Here is a 24,608-nt window from a genome sequence, read left to right on the forward strand (position 1 = left end):
TGAGAGCTGTGTAGGGAATTCTAATGTGCAATGTGGAGAAACAGCAGCCCGGGAAGCAGGTGAGATGGGCCACACGTGTGGGGGAGGGGAGGGGGAGTGCACCCCCAGGCCGGGCTCCGGGCTGAAGTACCCTCTGTAGGTTCTGGTGGTGGCAGGCAGAACCCACCAGGAGACAGCCCCAGAGAGCAGCGGAACCCTCAGAGGCACGGAATCTTAGACAGGAGGAGAAGGTAGATGAGGCATAGTCCTACGCCTGGCCTGGTCCTGGAGCCCTGGGCGTGGGCGGCGGGGGTCGTGTCCGAGTGGCACAGGCCCTGGGAGGCTCCGCCACAGGCGCAAAGGCTTCAGCTCGACGGTCTGTCCCCCTCCCATGCTCACCTCCTCTCAGGACACCTTGTTTGCCCAGACTCGGGTTTGAAGGCCCCCGGCAACCTTTCTCTGCATTCGATGCAGCATCCAAAGTCAAGCCTGGTTCTTTCTCCACCTCTGTTCGTCAGCTGGGCTTGCACACTCTGACGGGGCCAGATGTGCCGTTCTCGCCTCCCTCTGCTCCTCCTCCTCCTCCGACCCTGCCGTCTGGATGTTGATAAGCAGCCCATGCACCACAGCACTGCCTATGCGAGGATCCACGCGAGGCGTCACCTTTAGACCCAGGTTCTGAGAAAGCTAGTTTTTCTCCTCAAAACGTATTTTACTCACAGAAATATGGTTTTTATTATGCCTCACATATCACCAGAAAGTGAAGAGGGAGAAAGGTAAAATGTGAGTGTGCTGAACGTGTGTGTATTACCTACACATCCGCGCCGCACAGACAGTGTAGGGCAGTTCTTGTCCACCTGTGCTGACATGGCTTACATGCCCTAAAATTCTTTGTTTCTATTACGCAATCTAGAATGCTACCTTAATTTCTTCATGAAATGTGAGTGGATAGCGCCACGTGTAAATTGAACAGTGCTGAGCCTGAGGAACTGAAGCTCTAAGCAACTAGGTCGTGTGACTTAAACATAGCAGGGATTTTTAGCCGTTTTCTCCACTGCGATCTTTTTGCTATTCAAATGTAGGCATCGAGCCTCTATTGCATCCTGGATGTCGGGGCATGACACCCCGCCAAGGCGGGCACAGTGTCTACCTGCGTGGAGCTTTTCGTAAGGAAGCAAATCAGACAGACACTGGCAGAGCGCCGGGTGTGAGGGCTGTGAGGATAAAGAAAGCAGAGAAGGGGACAAGACCGAGGGATGTGTGTTTAGGGACACTGACATCTCCTGGCACCGTGGCCTAAACACGGTGAGGGAGCACGTAGTGGAGCGCACCTGGGGAAGTGTCCAGTGGTCACGGAGACCGAGGTGGGACTCGAAAGAGGGACTGCAGGGACGTGACGAGGAAGACGGGGGTCTGCGAGGTGGATGACTCTGGCCTGCGGTGCTTCTGCGCCCTCTGGAAACGTGCGTGGAAAGCAGACCTGCGCCGAGGTCAGGCAGGAAGCCTGGGAGCAGAGAGCTGGGCAGGAGGCGGGGCTGAGGGTGGCAGCGGCCGTCATCGCTGCGGAGCTGGCGTGGCGCGTGTGTTCAGATGCAGCGCTGACGAAACTTGTGCTCTATGAGACCAAAAGTTGGCGAGAACTGAGGGCAACTGTGGAGGGCCTTGCCCTTAGAGCAGGCGCTGCGGATGGGCGTGCTGCGGTGAGCAGCCTTCGCTTCCTACTCTCCCAGTAGCGAACGTGAGAACGCTCAGTTCCCTGAGAACAAAATCCCGCAGCCCACTAAAAGCTGGAAGTCGGGGCTTACGCAAGGCTGAGCAGCAGTCCTCTCGGGCTTTTTCTGGGGCAGTTGAGGAAGCCACTAAGTAGACAGGAATGTACCCCTCTTCGCCTCATACCTATGCATGTGACCTTATTTGTATATAGTCTTTGACAATAAATTGAATTAAAATGAGGTCATCTTGGCTTAGAGTGGATCCAACTCCAGTGGCTCGAGTCCTTGTAAGAGAGATTTGGACACAGGACATGCAGGAAGAACACCACGTGAGGACAGAGGCAGCACTGGGGCATCCATCCATCCAGAAAGGACCGCCTAGGAGGCCTGGCAGGCTCCGGGGCCGGGAGGGCGGCACGGGACGGGTTTTCCCTCAGAGGCCTCAGAAGCGGCCAAGCCTGCCGACCCCTTCGTTTTGGACTTCTGACCTGCAGAGCCCTGAGAGAATCCACTTCTGTCCCATGCCGTGACCACCCTAGGAAGCAGCGTGGCCCATGCGTGCTAAGAGCTACTTGTTTGACATGCGTGGCGCTGAGTCACAGGGGCACTCTGCACCTGCCATCTTACCCTCAATGCTGTTGGCATCCTTACCTCACAGATAAGAAAACAGGCTTAGAAGAGCGAATTCCCAAGGTTGCACAGCTAGCGTGGGGTGGAACTTGGACACATGCCGGCTCTGTCAGTTAGAGTTCATCACAGAAACATTTCGCATATGTCTCAGAGAAAGGATGTACAGGTAGGCTGTACATGGCCCCCTGTGGAGGCAGGAGTGGAGGATTTGCACAGTGGCCTTAAGCCCTCTGCAGGAGGGTCCGCACCGGGGGACATGGAGACAGTGTCCAAAAGCGGGTGGCCAGAGGCCCGGAAAGAAGCAGGAGGGAAGACTTCCTCCCGCTTCTCCTTTTTGTTTCCTCCGGGCTGTCGACCTGTTGGTTGGAGCCGCCCACCTCTGGAGTGGTCGTCTTCCTGGGCGTTCAGCCTACACGGCGACCTCCGCAGGTGAACACACCCGGAGCTTGTCCCGCTGCTCTGCTGGGCGTTTCCTCATCGAGGCAGGCCACTGTCCCAGCTAGCTGTTGCCCCAGGCCTTCCGAGCCTTAGGTCCGTGCCCTGCCCAGGGTAGGGCCCCACTGCACGGGCACAGGCCCAGCTCCCCAGCCACACTCCACCATCGAGATCGGCCAGTGGAGCTCATCCCAGCAAACTTCGTAGCCAGGAGCGCCTGGCGACGTGCCTCTGTTCTATTTGCTGTCACTGCCATTTATCACTTCTCTCCCAGAAGATGCTTGGGTAACAGATGTGGCTTGGAATTTGATAAGAACATCGCTTCAACACATCCTTTCAATCTGTTTGGAATCCTCACCCTGGAGATGAAGGGACAGCTGAATAAACAGCCCACGCCCCAAGGCTGATATTAAAAGTTTCTGGGAGCTCCAAAAGCACATGGGACAATTAAATAAAAGATAACTTCCACTTGCAGGGACATTGTAGGGTGTAGCCATTGCTACTGCTAGTGCCATGGATAGGTTTGGTTTTTTTTTTTTTAAGTTTTCTTTCCCACATAACATAAGTGCCTATGATGTGCCAGGCACATGATTAGATTTATTTAAATGCTAAGCAAATAACAGCGTTGGGGGCAGGAAAAATGTGGAAAGGGCGCATAATGATTGGTATTTAGAAAGGCCTGTATTAATGTAAGCGACACAGGCACAAAGCGCCCAGGTGCGCAGGGGAGGGAGCAGCCACGTTTTCCTAAGTGGATCCTCAGAGTGATGGACGGAGGCATCTCTGAGCTGGCTCGCAGATTTTCCAGGTGGAAGGAGAGTACGGAAGGGCTTTGCTGGCAGCTAGAATAGGATGCTCCAATGTGAAGAAGGAGCAGGACACAGCTACTGAATCGCTTGGCCCATCGTGGCCAGAGTTGCAGTTCTAGAAAATGTCCTTGGTCCCATGAAGTACTATCTCTGAGCCTTAGTGGCTGACCTGCCACACGTAGGATGGTGCTCTTTGTTCCTGGGAGAGATTCCTAGCCCTTCTCTTGCCTGTCTCTTCCACGCAGAGGGATACGGTGGCTCGTTATGACTGCACCTGTGTCTGCGGCGTCCAGGAGCGCCCCCCCCCCACCCGTCTGTGCCTGTTGGGCGAGGGGAGGCACAAGCTTAGGATTCTCGGAGGTGGATGGCCCCCCAGGGGCTGGAGGGCCCACCAGGGGCAGTCAGGAGCCCCTCCTGCTGACCCCACGAGGCTCTGCCTCCCACTGCAGTGCGGCCACCTCTCTGCTTCTGCACAAGCTCCCTCCCCTCTGTTTTCTCTGCATTTTGAGCACAGAAAATCCCCTTGCTCTGACTGTTCACAGCTTTGACCAGAGGTGTCCTTCTGTGTTTCTGCCAGGACAGGGAAAATGGCCCTTGGACACGCGGGCAGAATGGGAGGAATAAGCCGAAGGCTTACATTTCAGTGCTGCGTGCCTGCTTGTCCCTGAAGCTGGGGCTCTCTTTGGGGACCGAGTTGGTGCTGCAGTCAGGTGTTTGGCTTTCATATTGGGTTGTGGCACTGGGGACACAGGACTGAGAAGCGTCTGGCAGCTGTGGAAGTGTGCGGAGAGGCCTCCTCAGAGCGCCCCAGGTCCCAGTGTCTGGGTGGCCACTGTGGCTGTGATGAGAGAGAGGGTGGTGGAGGCAGGGGATGGGGACTTGGTGAGCGCGCCTGGCTGCTCCACGACAGGCATGCAGGCGCCCAGAAGCTTCTGAGCACAGAGCCACGCAGATCTGCAGAGGCAGGGGGCACCCCTGTGCTGAGCCCCTCCTGTGCCCCACCTCCCGTCCCCACACCAAGTCCGGTCTGTCCTTCCCTGAACTCTTGGAGCGTTCTCCTGAATCTCAAGTCTTGGAAATAGGAACTTTATTTTTTAACTAAGTTTATTGGCACACTTCAGGTACATGTTGTGACCCCACTCCTCGTGGGCAGTTTGTGCGTGCACACGACACGAACTGATTCCTTCTTGTTCCACACTGCCCTCCCCTCCTCCAACCCTTCCCTTTGTTTGCAGAGGCTTTGCTTCCATTTCGTTCCTAGTGCCCTGCCCATTCCATGGTAGCGTTGTACCTGTTGGCCCTTAGTCAGCCTTTTGGTTTCTCATACAGAGTATTTGCACCAGGCAGTACTTGCACTTGTGTGTCCGAGTGTGGTCACAGGCATGGTCCCAAGAGCATGGTCTCAGGGTCTGTCCATCTCCTTAGAAATGTCTCACGTCTGTCTTTTTTATGGCTGAGTAGTGCTCCATTGTGTAAAAACCCACATCTTCATCCGTTCATCAGCTGATGGGCATTTGGGCTGCTTCCAGGATTTAGCTGTTGCCAGCTGTGGTGCTGTAGGCATAGGTGTGCATCGATCACTGTAGTGTGATGCTTTTAATTCTTCCAGGAAGCTCCCAAGAATAGCTGGCTCGAATGGGGCCAGTCCTAGTCTCTTGAGAACTCTACATTGATTTCCACAGTGGTTGCCCCAGTCTACACTCCCACCAATAGGATCCTTAAACAGATAGGCTTGTGTTCGAATCCCGGCCCTGTCTTGGCTGAATTGGAATGTAGCAGGTTCGTTACCTTCCTGTGCCTTGGTTTTCTGTAAAATAGCACTCATACCGGTACCCACGTCCTGGACTCTTATGCACACTAAAGGAGGATTAGCAGGTGAGACCTGGTAATTATTTAGTGTGTTGATAAGTAGCAGTGCTAACTGGTGGTCAGCGTCATGACTTCCAACACAGCGCATGCTATGGATACTTCATTCTTGTTGTGGAAGCTCCCGGCCTCCCCTAGTGGTCCAGTCTTAGGTCCCAAAAGGCTTCCTGAGAATCGCACCTGCTGGCTGTAATCCCCCCTGGTGTGTCCAGCGCCAGCAGTAGTAACGATGCATCTGTGGACTGGACCAGGTAGCTGACTCTGAGTGTGACCACGGCTCCCAGAAGGGGCCCCAAGACAGCAGGAGAAGCTGTTAGATGTTACAGTCATCACCCCGCTAATTAATTGTCTAACGCCTTCTCCCTCTTCATGGGTCAGGGTCAGAGAGTGGGTCTGCCTGTTTTCTTCTTCCCCTGCAGGGCCTGGCAGTCCCTTAATGAACCCTGCATAATTGGATGAACACGGGTACGAGTGTCCCAAGTTGCGGGTTTGCCAGCTGCTCACCCCTGACCCCTCGTAAGCCCTCACCGACATGTGCTGCGTGCCAGCGCGCTCGTAGGCTCGGGTTTTGTCTGCGTGGGGCTGTTACTGGGGCTGCGTAGCCAGGCACTGGTGCGTGTCCAGTACTTGGCTCCTTTCCTGGAATCTTCCTCTTCTCTGAGGCTCAGTGTTCAAAGCTCGAGGCTGGTGGAAAGCGCTGTCAGTCGTCTGGGACTTAGCTCAGGGCCTCTGTGCAGCGGGAGCCTTGTCAGCTGATGCCAGGGGCCGCAGCCGCCCAGCAGGCCCTTCTGACCCCGATGCCCTTGCTCTCCTCTGCAGGTGATGCTGTCGGAGCGCAAGGGCACGGATGAGCTCTACGCCGTGAAGATCCTGAAGAAGGATGTGGTGATCCAGGACGACGACGTGGAGTGCACCATGGTGGAGAAGCGCGTGCTGGCCCTGCCGGGGAAGCCGCCGTTCCTGACACAGCTGCACTCCTGCTTCCAGACCATGGTAACCTGGCCACAGCGTGGGCAGCTGCCCCTCCCTGTCCCCGGCATGGCCCAGGCTGTACCCACAGTGCCTGCCACTAGGATACCCGGGCCCTTCTCATTCCAGAAGCAGAAAGGCGCTGGGCCGAGGGGATTCAGCGGAGAATTCCCAGGCTGCCCCGAGAAGCACGCTCCCCTGAGGCAGACACTGTCCCGGTGCAGATAGAGAAACTCAAGCAGTTGGTTTTAAATCGATAGATCAGAGCCTCCCTCTAGCAGCAAGGGTGACTTGGGGACAGGAGCTCAGCAAAAGGGCCACAGACTGCCTCTTATGATGACCGCCACCCCCCAGACCACTTGGAAAGACACACTGGCACATCTTGGCAGGTTGTCCGAGGTCTCTGCTGCGCCTCTTTGAAGATAGGCTGGTTGCTGGGCACATGGCCTCAGGAGGGCAGCGGGACGAGGCACAGTGTCCTAGGCTTGAGCCCCTGAGCTAAGGCCAGGCCTGCCAGGGTGAGAAGGGGACACCTGCAGACTGTCTGCCCTGCGCATGCCTGCAGCTCTGTCCTCCGGTAAATCTTCCCTGCCCTCTGCTTCACGTTGGTCCTTGGCCTCTCACCGCGGAGGAGGACAGAGCCCCAGTGCAGAGTGGTGCGAGGACACTCTCATGGTTGTGGCTCCTAAAGGCTGTGCGCCTAATAACCGGAGTTGCATTAGGAGATTCTGCAAGACTGCTCTGAGCTCCCCTCAGTTCCCAGCTTGCCTGCTGAGTTTAGAGCCCGCCTTCCGCGAGGGGTGGGCTGCTGCTGTGTCGCGTCTGATCTGATGTGTCCTGTCGGTGTCTGGTGAGCCCCCTTCCCTTGCTGTGCTTTTACTGCGGAGGGTCTCGGGCTCTTTGGCCTACAGCGCGACCACACTGTGGCATGACTGACTGTGTACCCTCGAGGGCCTCCACGCTTCCGCCATCCTCTATGCTTCCTACAAACTGGCAGCCCGACCCAGAGCCTGGGCCCGTCGGCTTTGGGCCCGTGGGCAAGACGCCGGGTGGCGGATGTGTTCTTCCGCCCGGAGGCACGCAACATCCGCATGTCCCTCTTAGTGTGACTGGCAGCAGCAGATGCCAGGGCCTCAGCCCACTCATTTGCGATGTGCTGTCAGACTGCTTTCCTGTCACCGACTAGCTGAGATGTCCCGTAAAGAGGGGCTCTGCATGTCGGTTCCCTAATGCTCCAGTTCACAGAGAAAAGGCCAAATCAGCGCTTGCCGATTTTCCTTAACTGTTTCCAGGATGAATTGGCTTGCTGTTGGGCTATAAGAGGGACTAGAGTTTTCTTTTAAAATAAAATATTTTGGAAAAAAGAAAGGTCAATGTATAGAAGAATATCAGGAAAGTGTTAACTTATAGGAGGACTTGAGGTCAGGGAAGCGGGGGATGTAAACCTCTAGCCTTCCTTTCACGAATGAAGTTGTTCTCACTGATCGAAAATCTATAGCTTTACCTTGGGAAATCAGGACCTGAAGGCATTCCGCTGGCAACAGAGGCAGGACTTAAACCTCTGAGATCTGAGCCTGCCACCGGAGATGGGGAACCTCTTTCAGCATCACTGACAAGCAGCTGGCTGCGGCTTGCATGCCACGGGGCTGCCGCCACTGGGACTCTCCCATTGTCCGTGTCTGCCTGCCATGGGGGTGGCACCCAGCTTGGCTCGTGGGCAGCACTGGGCAAAGGGCAGGCTCAGCTTGCTAAGTGTACCAGGGAGAAAACCTCTTCTTAAGGAAGATGCCGAGCAAACCTGGAGCGGCAGTTTTAATTTGAGTTGATTAGCTTGAGATCAAGAGCAATTCGTCACTTGTGAGTAATATTCATTAAAATTTAGCCTGCTCACTGCTTATTGGCTTGTTGACAATGACAGCCCAGAGTCCACTCTGGATTTCAGTGTGTTTCGTGACACTGGAGTAGGAGCTGGAGTTGCACAGAAATTGTGCAGGACTCAGGTTGTCACCACGAGGAGTTCTCACCTGCCAGGAAGGAGAGGTGCATGGTGGGCAGAGTCCTGCGGACAAGAGCCCAGCCAAGCTGTGCCCCACACGGGGTGAGGGCCCACGCTGGAGATGCGTGCAAGGCCAGGGCAGGGCCCATGAGCAGGGCAGGCTCTCGGGCTGCCCTGCTGGGAGGGAAGCCTTGAAGAAAGGTGCTTGTGGCAAGCGAGAAGCCAAGTGGGCTGGCGGAGGAAGACAGGTGCCCCACCCCTCAGCTGAGGTCTGCACTTGTGCTTGTGGAGCGAATGCCCCGATGTCTTTTCTTTTCTTTTCTTTCTTTCTTTTTTTTTTTTTTTTTTTTTTTTTTTTGACTGAACCAGGGATTGAACTCAGGCCCTTGCACTTGCCAGGGAAGTGCTTATTCTACTGAGCCATCTCCCCAGCCCCAGAATGCCCCGATTTCATTGACGTTTTTCTCCCCTTTTTTGGCTAAGCACATGGATTTTAATTTTGCTTGAATTAAATCGTTAAGACGTATAATAATACCTACTCTCCATGGGACTCAGAGCTAACCATTTTAAGGTGTACAACAGCCCATGGATCTCACCCTCAGCCCCGGTTTGTAGACAAGAGAACTGAGGCCACGTAGCTCTTACACGTCAGATCAGGGTTTGAGTCCAGGCAGCCCCCCTCCCAGGGCCTTGCACTCAAGGCGTTTGAGCCTAGACTGCCTAGCTGGCACCCACCTGACTTCCTAGGGACAGATGCCCAGCAACCAGCTGTTCGTAGTCTGCACCCGGGGCCTGGGCTCCGACCCTGCCTTGTTCACCACGTTCAGTAAAGTCACAAGGCGCCTCCACCCCTGGGTCTCCCATCTCTGGGGCCGAGCTGGTGTCTGTCTGAGCACTTCCCACACGTGGGTTTCCATAGATGTTTTATTCTAGGTACACAAAAACCTCTCCACAGAATGGGTTAGCTGTCACTCCACTTGACAGGCAAAGGGGTTCAGGCCTGAGTGCGCGTGGTATGTTTGCCCTAGCTGGGTCACCCGTCGGCTGATGTTAGAGCCAGCCTTTGGTCATTGTACTGTACCGAGCCTTACCAAAATGGCCTTGATGGCGTGGTGTTCTAGAGTCCGAAGCAGCAGGGAGCAGCAGGGAGCACCCGGGACTGCTGTCTGCGTCAGCCTTTCCGTCGCATTCTCCTGTGCCCACCCAGTGCCTCTGGGCGAGTGCTGCTGTTACTCCCAGCTTACATTTAGACTGGGGAAGCTCCTTGCACCGCGCCCAGCAGTTGCTCAGATGCCTAGAAGGGGATAAGCAGCTTGAGGGAGATGTCTGGTTTTACTTTTTTGAGGGATTCTCATAATGGTAAGTTCCCACCAACGGTGTAGAACGTTTCCTTCCTTCCCGTGGCCTCTCTGGCATTTGTTACTGGCTTCCTGGTGGCAGCTATGCTTTCTTGAGTGAAATGCCATCGAATTTGCGTTTCTGTATTGACTAGTGATGCTGCACATTTTTGCATGTATTTATTGGCCGTTGGCACTTCTGAGAAACGTGTTGCCCATTTCTGATTGTCTTTTATTGGGGAGGTGTATTTTTTAAATTCTTTATACATTCTAGATATTTGTTATCTGAGAAATAGCTGGCACCCCCCCCCCATTCTGTAGGTTGTTGCTGCAGTTTGCTGCTTGTTTCCTTGGCTATGCGGATGCTTGTAGTTAAAAGCCTCATCTACAGTGACTCATATATCCCCAGATTAATAGCAGCACAATTCATAATAGCTAAATCTTGGAGGCAGCTTTTATGTCCATCAACAGATGAATGGGTAAAGAAAATACGGTATTTATACACGATGAAGTACTATTGTACTATAAAAAAGGACAAATGAGTCATTTGTGGACAAATGAATGTACCTAGACACTGTAAAGTTAAGCGAGGTAAAACAGACACTCAAGCTTAAACAGTGCATGATTTCTCTTATGTAAGACAACCAAAATATAGCAAAAGATAGGTAATGGCATGCAGGGAGATGGATCTTCTGCGGATGGGAAGGGATCGCAAAATGGGAGGGGAAAGGCGGGAGGGAGTGAAGAAACGAGCTACAGTGCGCTCTGCACGTGCAGGTGCCCCAGGACGAGTGACACACCACCGATACGAGCTCAGGAGAAGCAAAGGCTCTCAAGAGATGCACAATTAGTCAGTGGCAGGGCACAATTAGTGGCACAATTAGTCACGTGGGAATCCCTGGCTATTGCCCATATCTCTGGCCCATAAAATCAGATCACCTTCATGACCACTTCTAACCGTCACTAGCACACTTGAGTACAGTGCTTCCCATACCCCTGTCCAAAGGAAGCCAACTTCCAGAAAGATGACAGTGTCCCAGCCTACCTAATGGACACAGGGGTCCCAGAATGTGAGCTCGGGTCTCCTAGTGGCCCTGTGGCCATTCTTTGTCACATGAAAATCTCCTTCCTGGTCTACATGTGATATTGAAAAAAATTGGATGAGGATTTCTCCCCGGGAGTGATTAAGTTTAAGAACCACTATATGCAGATATGTAGGGGTGACTGAAAGATACAGCCTGTTTACATTTTAAAATTTTATTACAGTAAAAAGACACATTGCATTAATTCTCCTCAGACTACTCCCTGTCATCCTCGCCGCTTTCGGGAGCAGTGCTCAAAGTCCTTTTTATAAGTATCTTTACATAAATGTGACCAAAAACACTACAAATGCTGCTGCCCAGTGCCATCCATGGAAGGCAGCCCGTAAAGAGACTGTGGTCCTCACCCACCTTATTGGCTGGGTCTGGAACCACGTGACTCCTGGCCCTTCCCCAAAGTCAAAATAGCCATGAAAAGTCAGTATTTTGCCTTATTCTGGGATATCAAAGCATCCACGACAATGCAGTTAGAAGAAGACTTCCCGTACCACTTTCAGAAGTGACGAAATGATTGGGTAAGTGTGCTTGAATTGAGGGGCCATAGTCTAAGAATCGGTGACATTGAGTCTTTCGCAAAACACTGGAACATCTGCTGATTTATGGTCCCACAGAGGACATTGAGGCATTGAGGGTGGCGCCCTTGACCCTGACCCCCAAGTCGCACCTCACATGGGCCTGGGGCTGGGGAAGGCAGGCTGTCCCCAGGTCCGGTGTGGCTGCCGGCGCACAAGGCACTAGTGTCTACTGATCAGTGCAACAAATATTTCTTTGTTGAGCTGAACGTGTCAGGCTCCAGCTGCATCGCTGTTCTGTCCGGGGCGCATCAGTGACAAAGGAGATAAAGTCCCTGTTCCCTTGGCATTTACATGCTGATGGGGGAGGCGGGTAAGTGGCATCGGCAGCCACAGCAGGGTAGAGGTGCACGGGCTGCGGCAGTGAGATGCTATTTTTGATGTGATCATCAAGGGAGTCACTCGGCTAAGGGTGACATCTGAGCAGAGAGCAGAGCGCCTAGAGCGCAGGGCTGACGGGGGCAGAGCCGTCCCGACAGCGGGAAGAGCGCGTGTGAATGCCAGAGGCAGGAGCACACTCCGTGCGTGCGGGCAGCAGCCGAAGGCCCGGTAGCTCAGGCTGGCTGTCATTTCCTATTCCGTGACCCAGAATTCCTTTATGAATCAGCTATCTTTGAAAGAATGACAAATCTAATATAACATGCTGCAAATTTGATACGCTTAAATTTTTTACCGACGACTTCGAATTTTGAAGATTGGGAATCCTCAATAGAATTTTTAAAAAGCCTTCAACATGTTCAAAATGATAAACATGAAAACAGCATCCAGCAATACACAAAAGTTTTTGTCTTTCTTAATATGGTGCAAGTTTATTTTTTTTTAAGTTGCTTAGAGGATCAGGGTTATATCAGAAATATCCTTAAATTGGATTTTTAAATTTCCAAAACTATGCATAGTACGATATTAAGAGACAATGTAGGAAATTGAAGTCTATTTAATATACTGTTCTAAGTGTGTCAACGTTGAATGTGTGCATGGAAAAGAATCAGAGATGGGCCTGGATCAAAGCGTTGACTTGATTGAGAGACTGGTCCACGGTCCTTGCTTCACGTTTATGTGGTCTCAGGAGTGTAAGAGTTAAGCAGCTTAATTATTCTTTTTAGTATGCCACAAGATGGCAAAACCCAAATAGACGTAGAAGCTTCCAGAAGGGAGTTAAATGTTTAGAGACTGCTCACGAGGTGAGCTGGTCTCAGGCGAACGGGGTTAGGTGGATTATCTCGGACGCGGACGGTGCTCAGCCTGGACTCCTCTGTCAGATCTGTGACTACTAGCGGTGGGGCCTCTGTGAACTCAATAAGTTGTTCTGAATTTGATTTCATCATCTTTAAAATGAGCATAATAAGTGAGGATTAAAAGAGACTGTGGGTAAAATAAGCACTACATAGAGGCTGCCTCCTCTAATAGGTAGGCCGAGGCACCGTGCTGTACAGGCATAAGAGAATGATATTTCCTCCCATCTTTCTGCGGTTTTCTTAGGGACGATTGTCAGCCGGGCACATTCATGCCGTTTCCCAACTGCCAGTGGGCACAGGCAGTTAAGTTTCTTCAGCAAAACATCTATTTTAACTGTTTTCTTTTCAATTGAACATATGCACCTCTTTTTTTAAATAGAATTAGATTTTATGAGTCACTGAAGGACAGAAGTTACTTCCTCCCCAAATTTGCTGCCATGGCCCAGCAATAACTCCACTGCAAGGCATGCTGGGAGAGTCATCAACCCAGACTGCAAGCGTGACGAGGAGAGGGATGAAGGTTTCCATCTACAGAACTGAACGCTGATGCCGCGCATGTTAAGTCCCAAGTGTCCAGGGGGTCCTGGTAGCAGTCCGCTCCGTATGGGCAGTAGCACCCAAGGCTGTGGCTGGATTTCAGGGCGTGCTGCAGAGGCTTTGGCAGCTGTTTCACAGATGACTGGATCACAAGAAACAGAATGCCACCAAGGCCAAGGTGTGCCTGAGCCCACGAGAACGATGGTCCCTAATTTTAAAGTGATCTAGAATCAATTTATGCTTCTTCCTTGCTTTGCTTGTCACTGCTTGTGCTCAGCAGGGGCTCCGTAGCCCCTGTCTAGTCACCAGTTTCCATAAATTCCAATTCATACTCACAGGAAAGATTGGTTGTATTTCAGCCAGCTGTTTACTCATGGCCCAGTTAGCCGCTGACTGGGTACTAATTCAGTAGGAACCTTATATCAGGGCTGTTACCTACGGGGAAGGAATAACTGGTGCTCCCACCCGGTGGGAGTGTCATCCTGCGCCCCGGAGACTCACCCGGTACAAGCTGGGCGTGGTGGTACAAATACGGCATCATCACCTCCGTGGAGAGGTGGGGAGAGCCTGGCAGACATCAGGACCGCAAGGCCATTCGAGGATCTGGAGAGCAAGAAAGGGGCCAGGAATGCAACCAGACCATGCACGCAGAGCCAGGGCAGGGAGGAGGAGACACAGCTTGATTCTCTCTGTTTTCTTGGTAGTGGCTTTTGCATGTTCATTCAGTAATCAGAGGTCTGTGGAAACCCAAGGACATGGTTCTGGCCCTCGAGAACTGTGATCTCTGTTTGGAAGAACATGGTTTGCAAAGTTAATGAAAAGAGAGGACGCGTCAGCTGTTAGATTCTGACGCGATTCTAAGGCTGTCACATACAGGCCGGAGGGCTGCGTGCATCAGCACGTGTTCCTAGCCACACCCTCACGTGTGTGGAGCGCTGAGCTTGCACGAGCCCAACAGGCGTCCTCTGGGCTGTCTAGAAACATCCCGTGTGGGGGTGGGGCAGCTTTATCCTGCCCCTGCGGGAAGTCAGTGACCAACCCGAGTCTCGGCAGGTTTTTGCTCTGCCTTCTCTGGTGAGAAATAGGGGGAGTGACTTAAGACAGGCTGAATTTATTGGCTGCCTTGGAAAGTCATTAAGCATTATTAAAGTGACAAATTTTTATAGTACCTCCCCTGAGTACCCGGTACTGTGTGCAACTGCCCGTCTGGTTGATTTAGCCCACCCCTGGTGTCTTATTAAAAGTGGCAGGTGTCCCACGACACTTGCTCGGGCATCACAGCACACTCCACTCCCGGCTGCCATGGGCAGGGCTGTCTCTGAAACCCCTGCCCCATCGGGGCGCTCTCCAATGAATCCTGCATATGCCACATAGTCGTCGTTTGCAACCAGATGGTCCTCACACTCACGTTTCACGTTTGGGAGATCCTAGCCAACGTTTTGATGATGTGGTGACAGACAGACATTGAGGTTTATTAATTTATTGATTGACTGGAGAGATAAAGGCAAAAGGGAATTTAAAATGAACTGAAGTCCCTTCAAGCGCGGAGGGCAAGGGTAATGGTGTAGTGAAGAATCACAGCAACAGTAATTTTGGAAAAGCACTTGAAGGGTGAGCAGCCTGGCTAGTTTAAAGAGAAAAATGGAGAGTTGGTCTTTCTGAGCTTTTAATTGGAGATGACAGTAGAACACCCACGTAGAAACGTCCTGCAGCCAGCTGGAGCTGGCTGGAGCGCAGGAGGGAGGAGAGGACAGAAATATAAGTCAAAATTCATCAGCCAGAGAGATGAAGGGTGGAAGCACTGAGCTGTGATGGTCTCTTAGCAAGTGAGGAGCCGGGCTGGGCCCCAAATAAGTGCTCAGTACCCTTCAATTTTCATGTGGAAGAGTCCAACGAATAAGCCCTAGCTGAAAAACTGTAGGGCGTGATGCTACAAAAAATCTTTTGAGGATTTACAGTGATTCTATAGGAAGAGAAAGAAACAAAGCCCAAGTCCAGGGAGCTGTGGAGTGGGGTAATTACATAAGAATCGGAGGCAGTGGCCAGGGTCCGCTCAGCCGGCGACACCACCGCTGCTCACTCCGGGGCCTTGTGTGCAGTTCCTTTTATCACGTTCGGTCTTAAGCTAAGGTTTGAGCTAGTTATGTGTTCATTTCCACCGAGGCTCTAAATTCTCTGAGGGGAAGCCAGCGTTTTGGTCTAATACCACGACTTGCAAAACTCAGTGAAATTTCTGGGACTCACCTTTCTGCTCAAGATTGGCTCTCGTTTGCCTTTGGTAGTGTCTCCCAGACTCTGGCGTTCCTTACTCTGGAGTGGGCGATGGACTAGGTAGCCCATGGACAGATGAGATTTTTTAAAAGTAAGCCGTTTAAGGGATGGATTTCTGCAGCCAGGCTGGAAATAGTGTAGAGATGATACACTCCAGATACAAGTGTGTTTTTCACAGAGACGGTGAATTTCCATTTATGACTTTGCTGTGAAGTTTTTAATTTTTTAAGTGTGTATAAATAAAAACATCAATTTCCAAAAATATTTTGAATTAGACAAACTTGTTGGAGATCTTGAAGCTGCTTGGGTGATGACTGAAATTCTGTTTTCTCCTTTATCTTTCATATTCCAGTGTCATCTTGTCTCACCCAAACTTGACTGAGTTCTTACTGGGTTCCAAGCATTTTATTGTCCCTTTTCAGAAATAATAGAAAATCAGAAGCTTAACAAAGCTGAGGTATGTTTTTTGCACCAGGCCATTAAGGAAACACAATTATGAAGGTGCAGCCGTATGCATCCATAGACGCCTAGGGTTCTCTTCCACTCCAGTGTCTTTTGGACACGAATCTGGTCTCCGCCTCTTGTTGGGGAACCCTTGACACTGGGCATCCTGCGTTCTTCTCAGCAGCACCCTGGCAGTGCGATAGGGCTTGGCACAGGCCAGGCATCGTTAGAGGCTCAGGAACAAAAGGACGGTCAGATGCCAACCTAACATTTAGTAGTTGCGGCGCTGCTGTACCAGTGCCAGCCGCTGTACAGCTCAGGGCTGCCGGATCTCTGGGCTTCTCCTGCGTGGTCACTGGTAGAAATGGACCCCAAGACGGGCGCTGCAGAGGAGCTATCCCCAGTTTTGGGATTCTGACTCGTGAGTTTGGGGGCAAGTTGTATTAATTCAGGCAGAAATCAAGCAAGTGAAATCTCTCCCTCATTTCTCTCTCTGTGGCCGTTGCCATCTGTTAGTTTTAAAAATAATTTTAAAACAAGTGCTTTGGTTCTCTTCAATGTGCAGCAGACAGATGCTAATTTTAGGCTTGTTTTCTATCAAAAATCCCCCTGGAGAACCAGGGGCTGGATGTCGGCAGCTCTGGCTCACTGTCTGCATTCTGCCACCAACTCTGTATGACCTTTTAGTGAGTTCCATAGTCCTTGCTCTCTGGAAGCAGTCATTCCACTCCCCTCTGCGCCTCACAGGAGGGTGGTAAGAGGGTGAAACAGTTGACCTGAGGAAGAGAAATTAATGTTTTAAGAATCTGTTTACCTCGGGCTCCTTCCTCGTCTCTCCTCTCTGTCTCTGCGCTTCTCTTGGCCCCTTCTAGACTCCAAAGCGAGGGCAGGCCCAGACCCCAGCCGCCTCCTGCCCAGAGTCTAGCTCAGACTTACATCAGCGCGTACTCACTGGAAGCAGCGTAAGAAGAGGTGGCTAGCGAAGACTCTCGAACCCAACTGCCCGGATTCAAATCCTGGCTGTGCCCATTACCATGACAACTGGCAAGTTACTTACCCTCTCTGAGCTTTAAACTTCATATCTTAGAGTAAGAGAGCGTGCTGATTCTACTTGTCGTGTGGGGTCTAGAGACAGGAGGGAGGCGTGGGATATGAGCCACTTAGTTCACTTATGTATCAAGAGCCCCACCTTGGGCAGCTTTATTTAATCGTTGTGGTTCTCATGACTGTCAGGCACTCAGTAAATGTACATGCGCATGTTATATGCAGGATAAACGGTGCAATGTAAGAGAGATTGTTTTCTCTTTTTTTGAAACAGGCCCTCGCTGTGTAGTTCAGGTTGGTCATGAATTCACCATGTAGCACAGGCAGGCCTTGGACTCAAGGCGATCCTCCTGCCTCAGCCTCCCAAATGCTGGGGTTACAGACATGCACAACCTTGCTGGGCATCATGCGTTATTTTTTCATTAATTTACCATTTTTTTAAAATGGTGAATTAATGGCCAATTAAATGTTGTATACTTTTTGTTTATTACACTAGGGCCAGGTGAAGAGTATCTTTACAGTTGAAGAGAAGACTGGACATCAGACAGTTTAAGTAATTGCTCAGAGTTGGACAAGTCGGAAGTAGATCAAGATTCCAAATCCTGTATTAGTTCGAAGGCAGGACCTTTGTCTTCCCCGTCACCACACACACACACACACACACACACACACACCCCTATTCTTCCGGCTGTATAGCCCCTCACAACAGCTTTGCAACTTTTGACACCAAACCCCGTTAGACTGAGACTTAACCAAACACAAAAATATAATTCAAGCACAAAATTGGATTTGTAATTCTTTTTTTCCTCTTCTCTTCAATTTGATCATGACCCACCAAGTTGATTTGATGGTTGGTTAAAGGAAGGTACAGCTTGAGTTCGGACCACACTGCTTCAGTGATGAGGCATGACGCTTCAGTGACGAGGCATGATGCTTCAGTGACGAGGCATGACGCTTCAGTGACGGGCTGACCTCTTTGGTCTGTGGCACCGGGCACGTTTCACCTGGGCCCCTAGGCGCTCTGCTGGAGATGGCTGGTTCTGTGCTCCTCCTCTTCTAGGTCAAGTTATCAAAACCTAGATGTAGACTGATTCTCCAAAGCTCACGCTTTAGCAGCTGGCAGGGTGGGAGCCTGCCAGACCACCCTCTCGCTGTGTGCCTGGTGTTAGAAGGGCCCTAACTCCTCATGCCTCTGGGAGCTCCATTCATTTGTTCAGGCAGTGTACACTGAGGGCTCCCTTTGGCCAGGGGTGGTCCTGGCTTCATGGCATACAGAGGTAAATAAACTTGACATGGTCACTGGCTTGCGAAGTGTCCGGTCATGTGTGCATTAGACAATGTCTTGCTGAATAAAAACCAATTTTTTTTTTTTTTACCCCATGTACCATGACCATCTGAGTTCCTTGTCACCTTGCTGGCCTTCTCTCTCTGTCTCTCTCTGTCTCTGTCTCTGTCTCTCTCTCTCTCTCTCTCTCTGTCTCTCTCTTGCTCTGTCTGTCTCTGTCTCTTGCTCGCTCGCTCTCTCTCTGTCTCTGTCTGTCTGTCTCTCTGTCTCTGTCTCTCTCTCTCTCTCTGTCTCTCTCTGTCTCTCTCTCTCCTTTCTCTCCAGTTACACTGGCTCCCCTCGGGTCCTAAAGCACTGCAGCTGTGCTGTAGGCTCGGGGCCCTTGCACGTGCTGTTTCTGACATCTGAGGGCCCTTGTTCTAAATATATTCATAGTGGCCTCCATCCCCTCCTTCAACATTAGCTGAAGCATCCTCTTCAGAACACAGTATACCTTGAATGCTTGATTAAAATTGCAAACCTTTTCTCCATCTTAGCTAGTTGGTATTTCCAGTCCCCCTTAATCTGGTTTATTTTCCATAGTACATTTTGCCTTATGATAAATAAGTAAAGTATTATTTTGTCTTGTGTTGTTTGGATTGGTGCCTTTTTGTGTGTGTGTGGTACCAGAGGTCAGACTCATCTTGGCCAGGCAGGCGCTTATGCCGCTGAGCTATCTTCCTGGCCCTGGTGGGTTTTTTTTTTTGTTGTTGTTTGTTTTTGTTTTGTTTTGTTTTGAGACAGCATCTCACTATGTAGCTCAGGCTGGCCTTGAACCCACTATGATAACCCAGGCTTGCCTTAAGCTGCTGGCGATCTTCCTGCTTCAGCCTCCTGAGTGCTGGGATCACAGGTGTGCACCACCACGCCCAGCTGTCAGTGCTGCCTTAATCTCTGTCTCCTGAACCAAAAATGAAAGATAAAGGCAAGAAATTTTTGCTGATCTTTTTTTTTTAGCTGTTTCCCCCAGCACCAGTATAACCTGGTATCCAGTAGGGCTTTATAAATATTTTTATTTAATAAATGAATGAATAAATAGGTGAAGTGAATAACCATTTAGTTAAATATATAATTACAAGTTATGATGCGATCAGCGGGAAGAAGCGGCCCATGCAGCTCATGAAAGAATGTAACACACAGAGCTAAATTCGAGTGGGTGAGCTGAAGGAAATGATTTTTTTAGTCTGGAACATGAGGGGGACTTCAGCTCCCTGTAAATAGTTAGTGCAGACCCTGCCTTTTTAAGCCAGAGAAAAGTAGCATGAAGGAGTGACTTAGCCCAAGCAGATGTCTCCGAGAAGACGTGAAATCACTTATTCACTGGACGAACCCCCCTTCTGGAAGGAGAGAAGGCGGATCGCAGGTAGGTGCCGCTGGCAGTGTGTGGCACCCACCTATCTCCCCAAATCGCGGCCATGGCTTGATGTTGCTCCAGTCTGCCCTTCCAGGGGAGGAAACCCAGACGCGGAATGGCCTCCCACCCCTTCCAGCCCTCAGGAGGCAAGGCTAGGCGTCCCGTAGTCTTGGGGACACCAAAGCCTGTGGCCTTCGCTCCTAGGGCACCTGCTGTGCAATAGATTTGAGCAAGGAGCGGGTCTGCTTTACAGCCAGAAAGGGCGGGGCCCTTGTCCTGAAGGCGCTTATGATACCTCTGGAGAGATGGAGTGAGGAAAATTCCCTAAGGGGTGCCGATATTCTCCAATTTCTAAAATTTCCGGATGTCTTTCTAGACAGTTTTTCAAGCTTGTGTCCTTCCTGTTGTGTTTTGCTTTTCGTGGCCACTGTTAGCTGCCTATAGCCAAGTGCAAGGCTTGCCTCCCCACAACTCTGGCTTTGGATTCCAAGCGAAGGCACAGTCAGGTGGCCCGCGGGACCGCGGTCCTCCGAAGGCCTCTCCAGGGCAGAGTAACATGTGTCCAGGGTGCTCCCTCGCGGGAGGGAGGAGCGGCGCTGGCTGTGGGCAGCGGCCTCCGTCTTTCCCAAACACACTTGTCCCTTCCTACGGCACGGTGGCTGCCTTCCCCAGAGTGAGTGACCCAAGAAATAGACAGCAGAGGCTGAAAGGCTCTTAGGACCTGGCCCCAGAAGTCGTGTGTCCTGTCGGCTCTAGGAGAGGTTTACTTTTTGGCTTTGGTGCCGAGGACTAACCCCAGGCTTCCAGCTTGCGAGGCAAGCATTCTACCACTGAGCCAAAGCCCCAGCCCTGCGCTATTGGTTTTATACAAGTCAGTCCTACTACTCATTGTAAGAAGGTGCAATTCAAGAATGTGAATAGTAGGAAGTCAGAAATCACTGGAGGGCCAAGATGGATGGGGCCAAGGTGGATGGGGCAACAGGGATGGGGCCATTGAGGATGGGGTCAGCACAAATGGGCCAACGGGGATGGGGCTGTTGAGGATGGGGTGAACAAGGATGGGGCCAGCACAGATGCGCCAAGGCAGAGGGGGCCAACGGGGGTGGGGCCAAGGCAGAGGGGGCCAACGGGGGTGGGGCCAACGGGAATGGGGCCAACGGGGGTGGGGCCAACGGGGGTGGAGCCAACAGGGGTGGGGCCAAGGCAGACGGGGTCAACAAGGCTGGGGCCAACGGGAATGGGATCAGCAAGGATAGGGTGAATGCGGAAGGGGCCCCAATAGGGCCCTTAGCTACCTATTGGTCATAACATTGCTTACTAAAGTATTTAGTAAGTATTTTCTACTTTTTACTACAACTAACGTTATCCTGAGGAATGGTATCAGTTAATCACAAGATTAATGTGCTTTTTTATTTTCAAGCACAAATGAACTTAAGCTTGCAGTTATTCATGAAACCACGATGTGTGCTCACCCTTGCTTATTTGCCCCTTGTGGGGGGGGGGGGGGGGCATGCAGATTTTGCCCTTGAGGAAACAGTGGCCCTCTATGCAGGGATCGGTCAGGGACTCGGGGTCTCGATATTAGTCTCCGCTGCTTGCTGCCCTCCAGCTGGAGCTGGAGCTGTCACAGGATGCTGACCCGCCCTTCGCCTTCTTTCTCCAGGACCGCTTGTACTTTGTGATGGAGTACGTGAACGGGGGCGACCTCATGTACCACATCCAGCAGGTTGGCCGGTTCAAGGAGCCTCATGCAGTGTAAGGAAGACGTCACTGTGTTTCCTCCTTGGGCGAGAGGGTGGGCTGTTGGTTTCTTGGGATTTTAGGCAAAGTGGGTCTTTAAACTTCTGAAGCTCTTTCTTTGTGAGAAAAGCGTTGTGCTTAATAGGCTACCCCAAGCCTCATGCTGCCAAGAACACTCCCTTCTAGAACCACCACTGTCTCTCTATGTCTAATTCTTGTCCTGGTTCCTGAGGAAGGTCTTGTAGCTTCCTTGGGAAACGCCGTTGTAGGGTTTGTTCATTTGCTGATATTTATTGAGAGCTTACTGTGTTCCAGACCCTAAGTGCTTAATAAACATGGTCTCATTTAATCCCAAGAATAATACTAGCACATGGGTTATTATCTTCTCTGCTTAGCAAACAAGGACGCTGAGACCTGGAGGGCTTCGGAAGCTGGCACTGTCCGTATTGCACCATTAGTGTGAACATGGTCCAGGATTCTGAACCACGAGTCTTGTTCATTTTCTGTCTCCTGCATCACTTGGCCTCTTAAATTTGTCTTGAGGAAGACGATGAGGGATAAGGTCAAATAATGGCAGGACTCTGTGGTTCCCGGATTGGGGTGACTGGTTCTAGATTTTGGAAATACATCTCCCTGCTGGTCCATTTTCTTTTCAGCCCACAAGCCAGCCTCAAGTCTCTTAATTGTAGAACAAAATTCTCATGATGTTACTTTCTTGCTTAGAACCTGTGGGTGAACAGAAATGTGGCCAGTCATCAGAAAAAGCACTGGTACCCTTTCCTGGGGAGCTGCTGAGCTGCACCCATCCCTCAAGAAACTCCGCAGGGCTTTCCTGAAATGGTGCCAGGGAGGCAGCAAGCCTTCGGTGAACATTAGCTGTCTTTAGTACTGAAACCTGCAGCAGTTTGAAATTCAGCCCGATCCAGCCGTGTATTCCGAGGGGTGCTCGCTGCTAGGAGATCGCTGGACCTCTGCCCTCGCGCAGTTGGGCCTGGGGCAGCCTGCTGCCCCTTCTGTCACCCTCCTCATCTATTCACCTTCTCAGCTTTCTATCCAGCGTGCAGCTGACCACTCGGGGGAGACATTCACCCCATACTCAGCTCACCATTGCCTTGATTTCTGAGCATTGTCAAGCACATGGCTTCCTTGAATTTCTCCATCTCTCTTTTTTGTTCATTTCAGATTTTATGCTGCAGAAATTGCCATTGGCCTGTTCTTCCTGCAGAGCAAGGGCATCATTTACCGGTAGGTGGACGCTGCTGTGCTTTCCGTCTCCTCCTCCTCACCCTCCGCTCCTTCCGTCCCTGCCTTTCTTCAACGGCTTTTAAAATTAGATCCCATGGTGGGGGAGGGTCCTCCAGCACTAACTCAGGCATGTGTTCTTCCAGGCAGCCTCGCCCACTGCCCTGGCAGAGCTCGGGTAGCTCGATATGGTGACAGAAAAATCTTGATGGACAGTGTCACCTGCGATGGTGTAGGTCCCCACACATGAGACCATTTGTGCTAACACATGGAGTCCCACCATAGGGCCTCCATACTTCTTTCTCCTGACTGTGGACCGCACAGTTAGAGAGCAAGCAAAGAATCTTTGCTGGAGGAATATGGCAGATCACATTATTATTATTATGAAACAAAAAAATTTTTTGCATGTCACTATGATTTAGAAATGGATCTCTGAGTAGCTTGCCCTGCAAGACAGGATTAAGCTCAGAACCTGGCATTTGCCAGTTTTGGAAGGCGCAGGTGTCTGACCATAGCTGTGTGAGTCACGGTGCTCTGTATTTCCTGTGAGGCAGGCTGTCGCAGTGAAGGCTGCTGTGTGTCAGTGAGTTCTGGGCATGGGGTCTGCGTGTGCTCCCGGGTGCACATGGCGTGGGCAGCACGCCTGGGGATGCGCCATGCACAAGGGGCTGGCAGGCCAGCGGCTTCCCAGCAGTACTGGGATGGATGAGGGTTGGTGGAAGAGATCTCAATGAGCCATGAAAGTCTATTCCATTAATTCAATGACCGTATTTATCAAAAACCTACTAAGTGCTCAGCACTGCTTTGGGTGGAGGAAATATAGCAGGAAAGAAACCAGATCTAACTCTCGCCCTGTGGAACCTACATGCTGCTGGTATGAGACTGACACCTTAGCCAACCTTAAAACATGGTCTATTGAGTATTCAATGATGCCTAGAAAACAAATCAGCAAGGAAAGGACTCGGATGTGCTGGTGGTGGATGGTGGCCTCTCGTTCTGTAAGCATCCTGCCACGGGGTCTGGAGAGTCAGGCGTGGCCTAGGAACCCTGAGCCTCTTGCTACAGCCAAAGGATGTGGGACCATAAGGCGTGAGGAGGTTGACCCAGGAACATTCTGGGCAGGTAGCGTAGGCAAGGCTAGAGGTACTGGTGGCTAGAGGGATGAAGGTAGGGCCTTGCAGGATGCTTCCAGAGCCCTGGGTCTTACCCACTGCTAGAAATGGAGCTGTGACCTCTAGGGCGGGCGGATGCTACTCAGAACACACGGGGTCCCACAGTTTCCATGGTCTCTTGAAAATGGACAGATGAAGGCTGAGAAGTTTTCCTGGCTCAAAGGTGACTGTAGTGAAGGAGGATAAGTCACATTTTAAATAATCCATTCATCCCTCTGTGCTGGCGTTCAGTGAACAGGTGCCACCGTGTGAGCAGGAGATGGGAGACACGCTCCTGGCAGTCCTCTGTTGCCCTTTGCTCTGTCAATGTGAGATCCTTTTGTGGGGATTGGTGTATTTCTGGTCTTGTCACTTGATGGTGAACTGCAAAAATCAACTGACATGAATTTGACCTGGTTCTTGTGTTTCTGGCGGCTTCTGTGTGACATAACCCCTAAATCCAAGCCAGCAACTCGAGTTGTGCTTAACAAGAAAAGCAGGGGTCATGGGTAATAGCTCATGCTGCATATTTTCACCTGGTCAGCTGACATTAGGTCCAAACTCTTATGCAGAATGTATCCCAGCCCTTGGGAGACAGAAAACAGGAGGTCACTACAAGTCCAAGCTGTGTCGTAAGACCCAGTAGACCCTGCACTAAATATTTTTTTTAAAAAAGATATTTATGCAAAATGTTCTGCTAAATGAAAAGACCCAACCAGATTCTTGAGAAGCTTAAATATGGAACTACAATTATATTGGAAGAAAATCCAGCCATACAGTAAGACCTTGGAGAGGAAATAAATAGAGATCTCATCAACTGAGGTGAGACTTAGGGCTGGTTTCCAATTTGCCAGGGAGCCA

General features: G+C 51.2%; 1 protein-coding gene across 1 annotated transcript in view; it reads left to right on the top strand.

Moving 5' to 3' along the window:
- Prkcb (protein kinase C beta) overlaps window positions 1-24,608 on the top strand; it is a 211,773-nt gene that overhangs the window by 145,383 nt on the left and 41,782 nt on the right. The window contains exons 10-12 of the mRNA XM_004623124.2: window positions 6,251-6,424; window positions 21,278-21,369; window positions 22,537-22,599. Coding sequence (XP_004623181.1) covers window positions 6,251-6,424; window positions 21,278-21,369; window positions 22,537-22,599 — 329 coding nt within the window. The remainder of the gene's footprint in view (window positions 1-6,250; window positions 6,425-21,277; window positions 21,370-22,536; window positions 22,600-24,608) is intronic.

This window comes from Octodon degus, unplaced genomic scaffold (genome assembly GCF_000260255.1).
Source record: "Octodon degus isolate 3935 unplaced genomic scaffold, OctDeg1.0 scaffold00001, whole genome shotgun sequence".
Lineage (NCBI taxonomy): Eukaryota > Metazoa > Chordata > Mammalia > Rodentia > Octodontidae > Octodon > Octodon degus.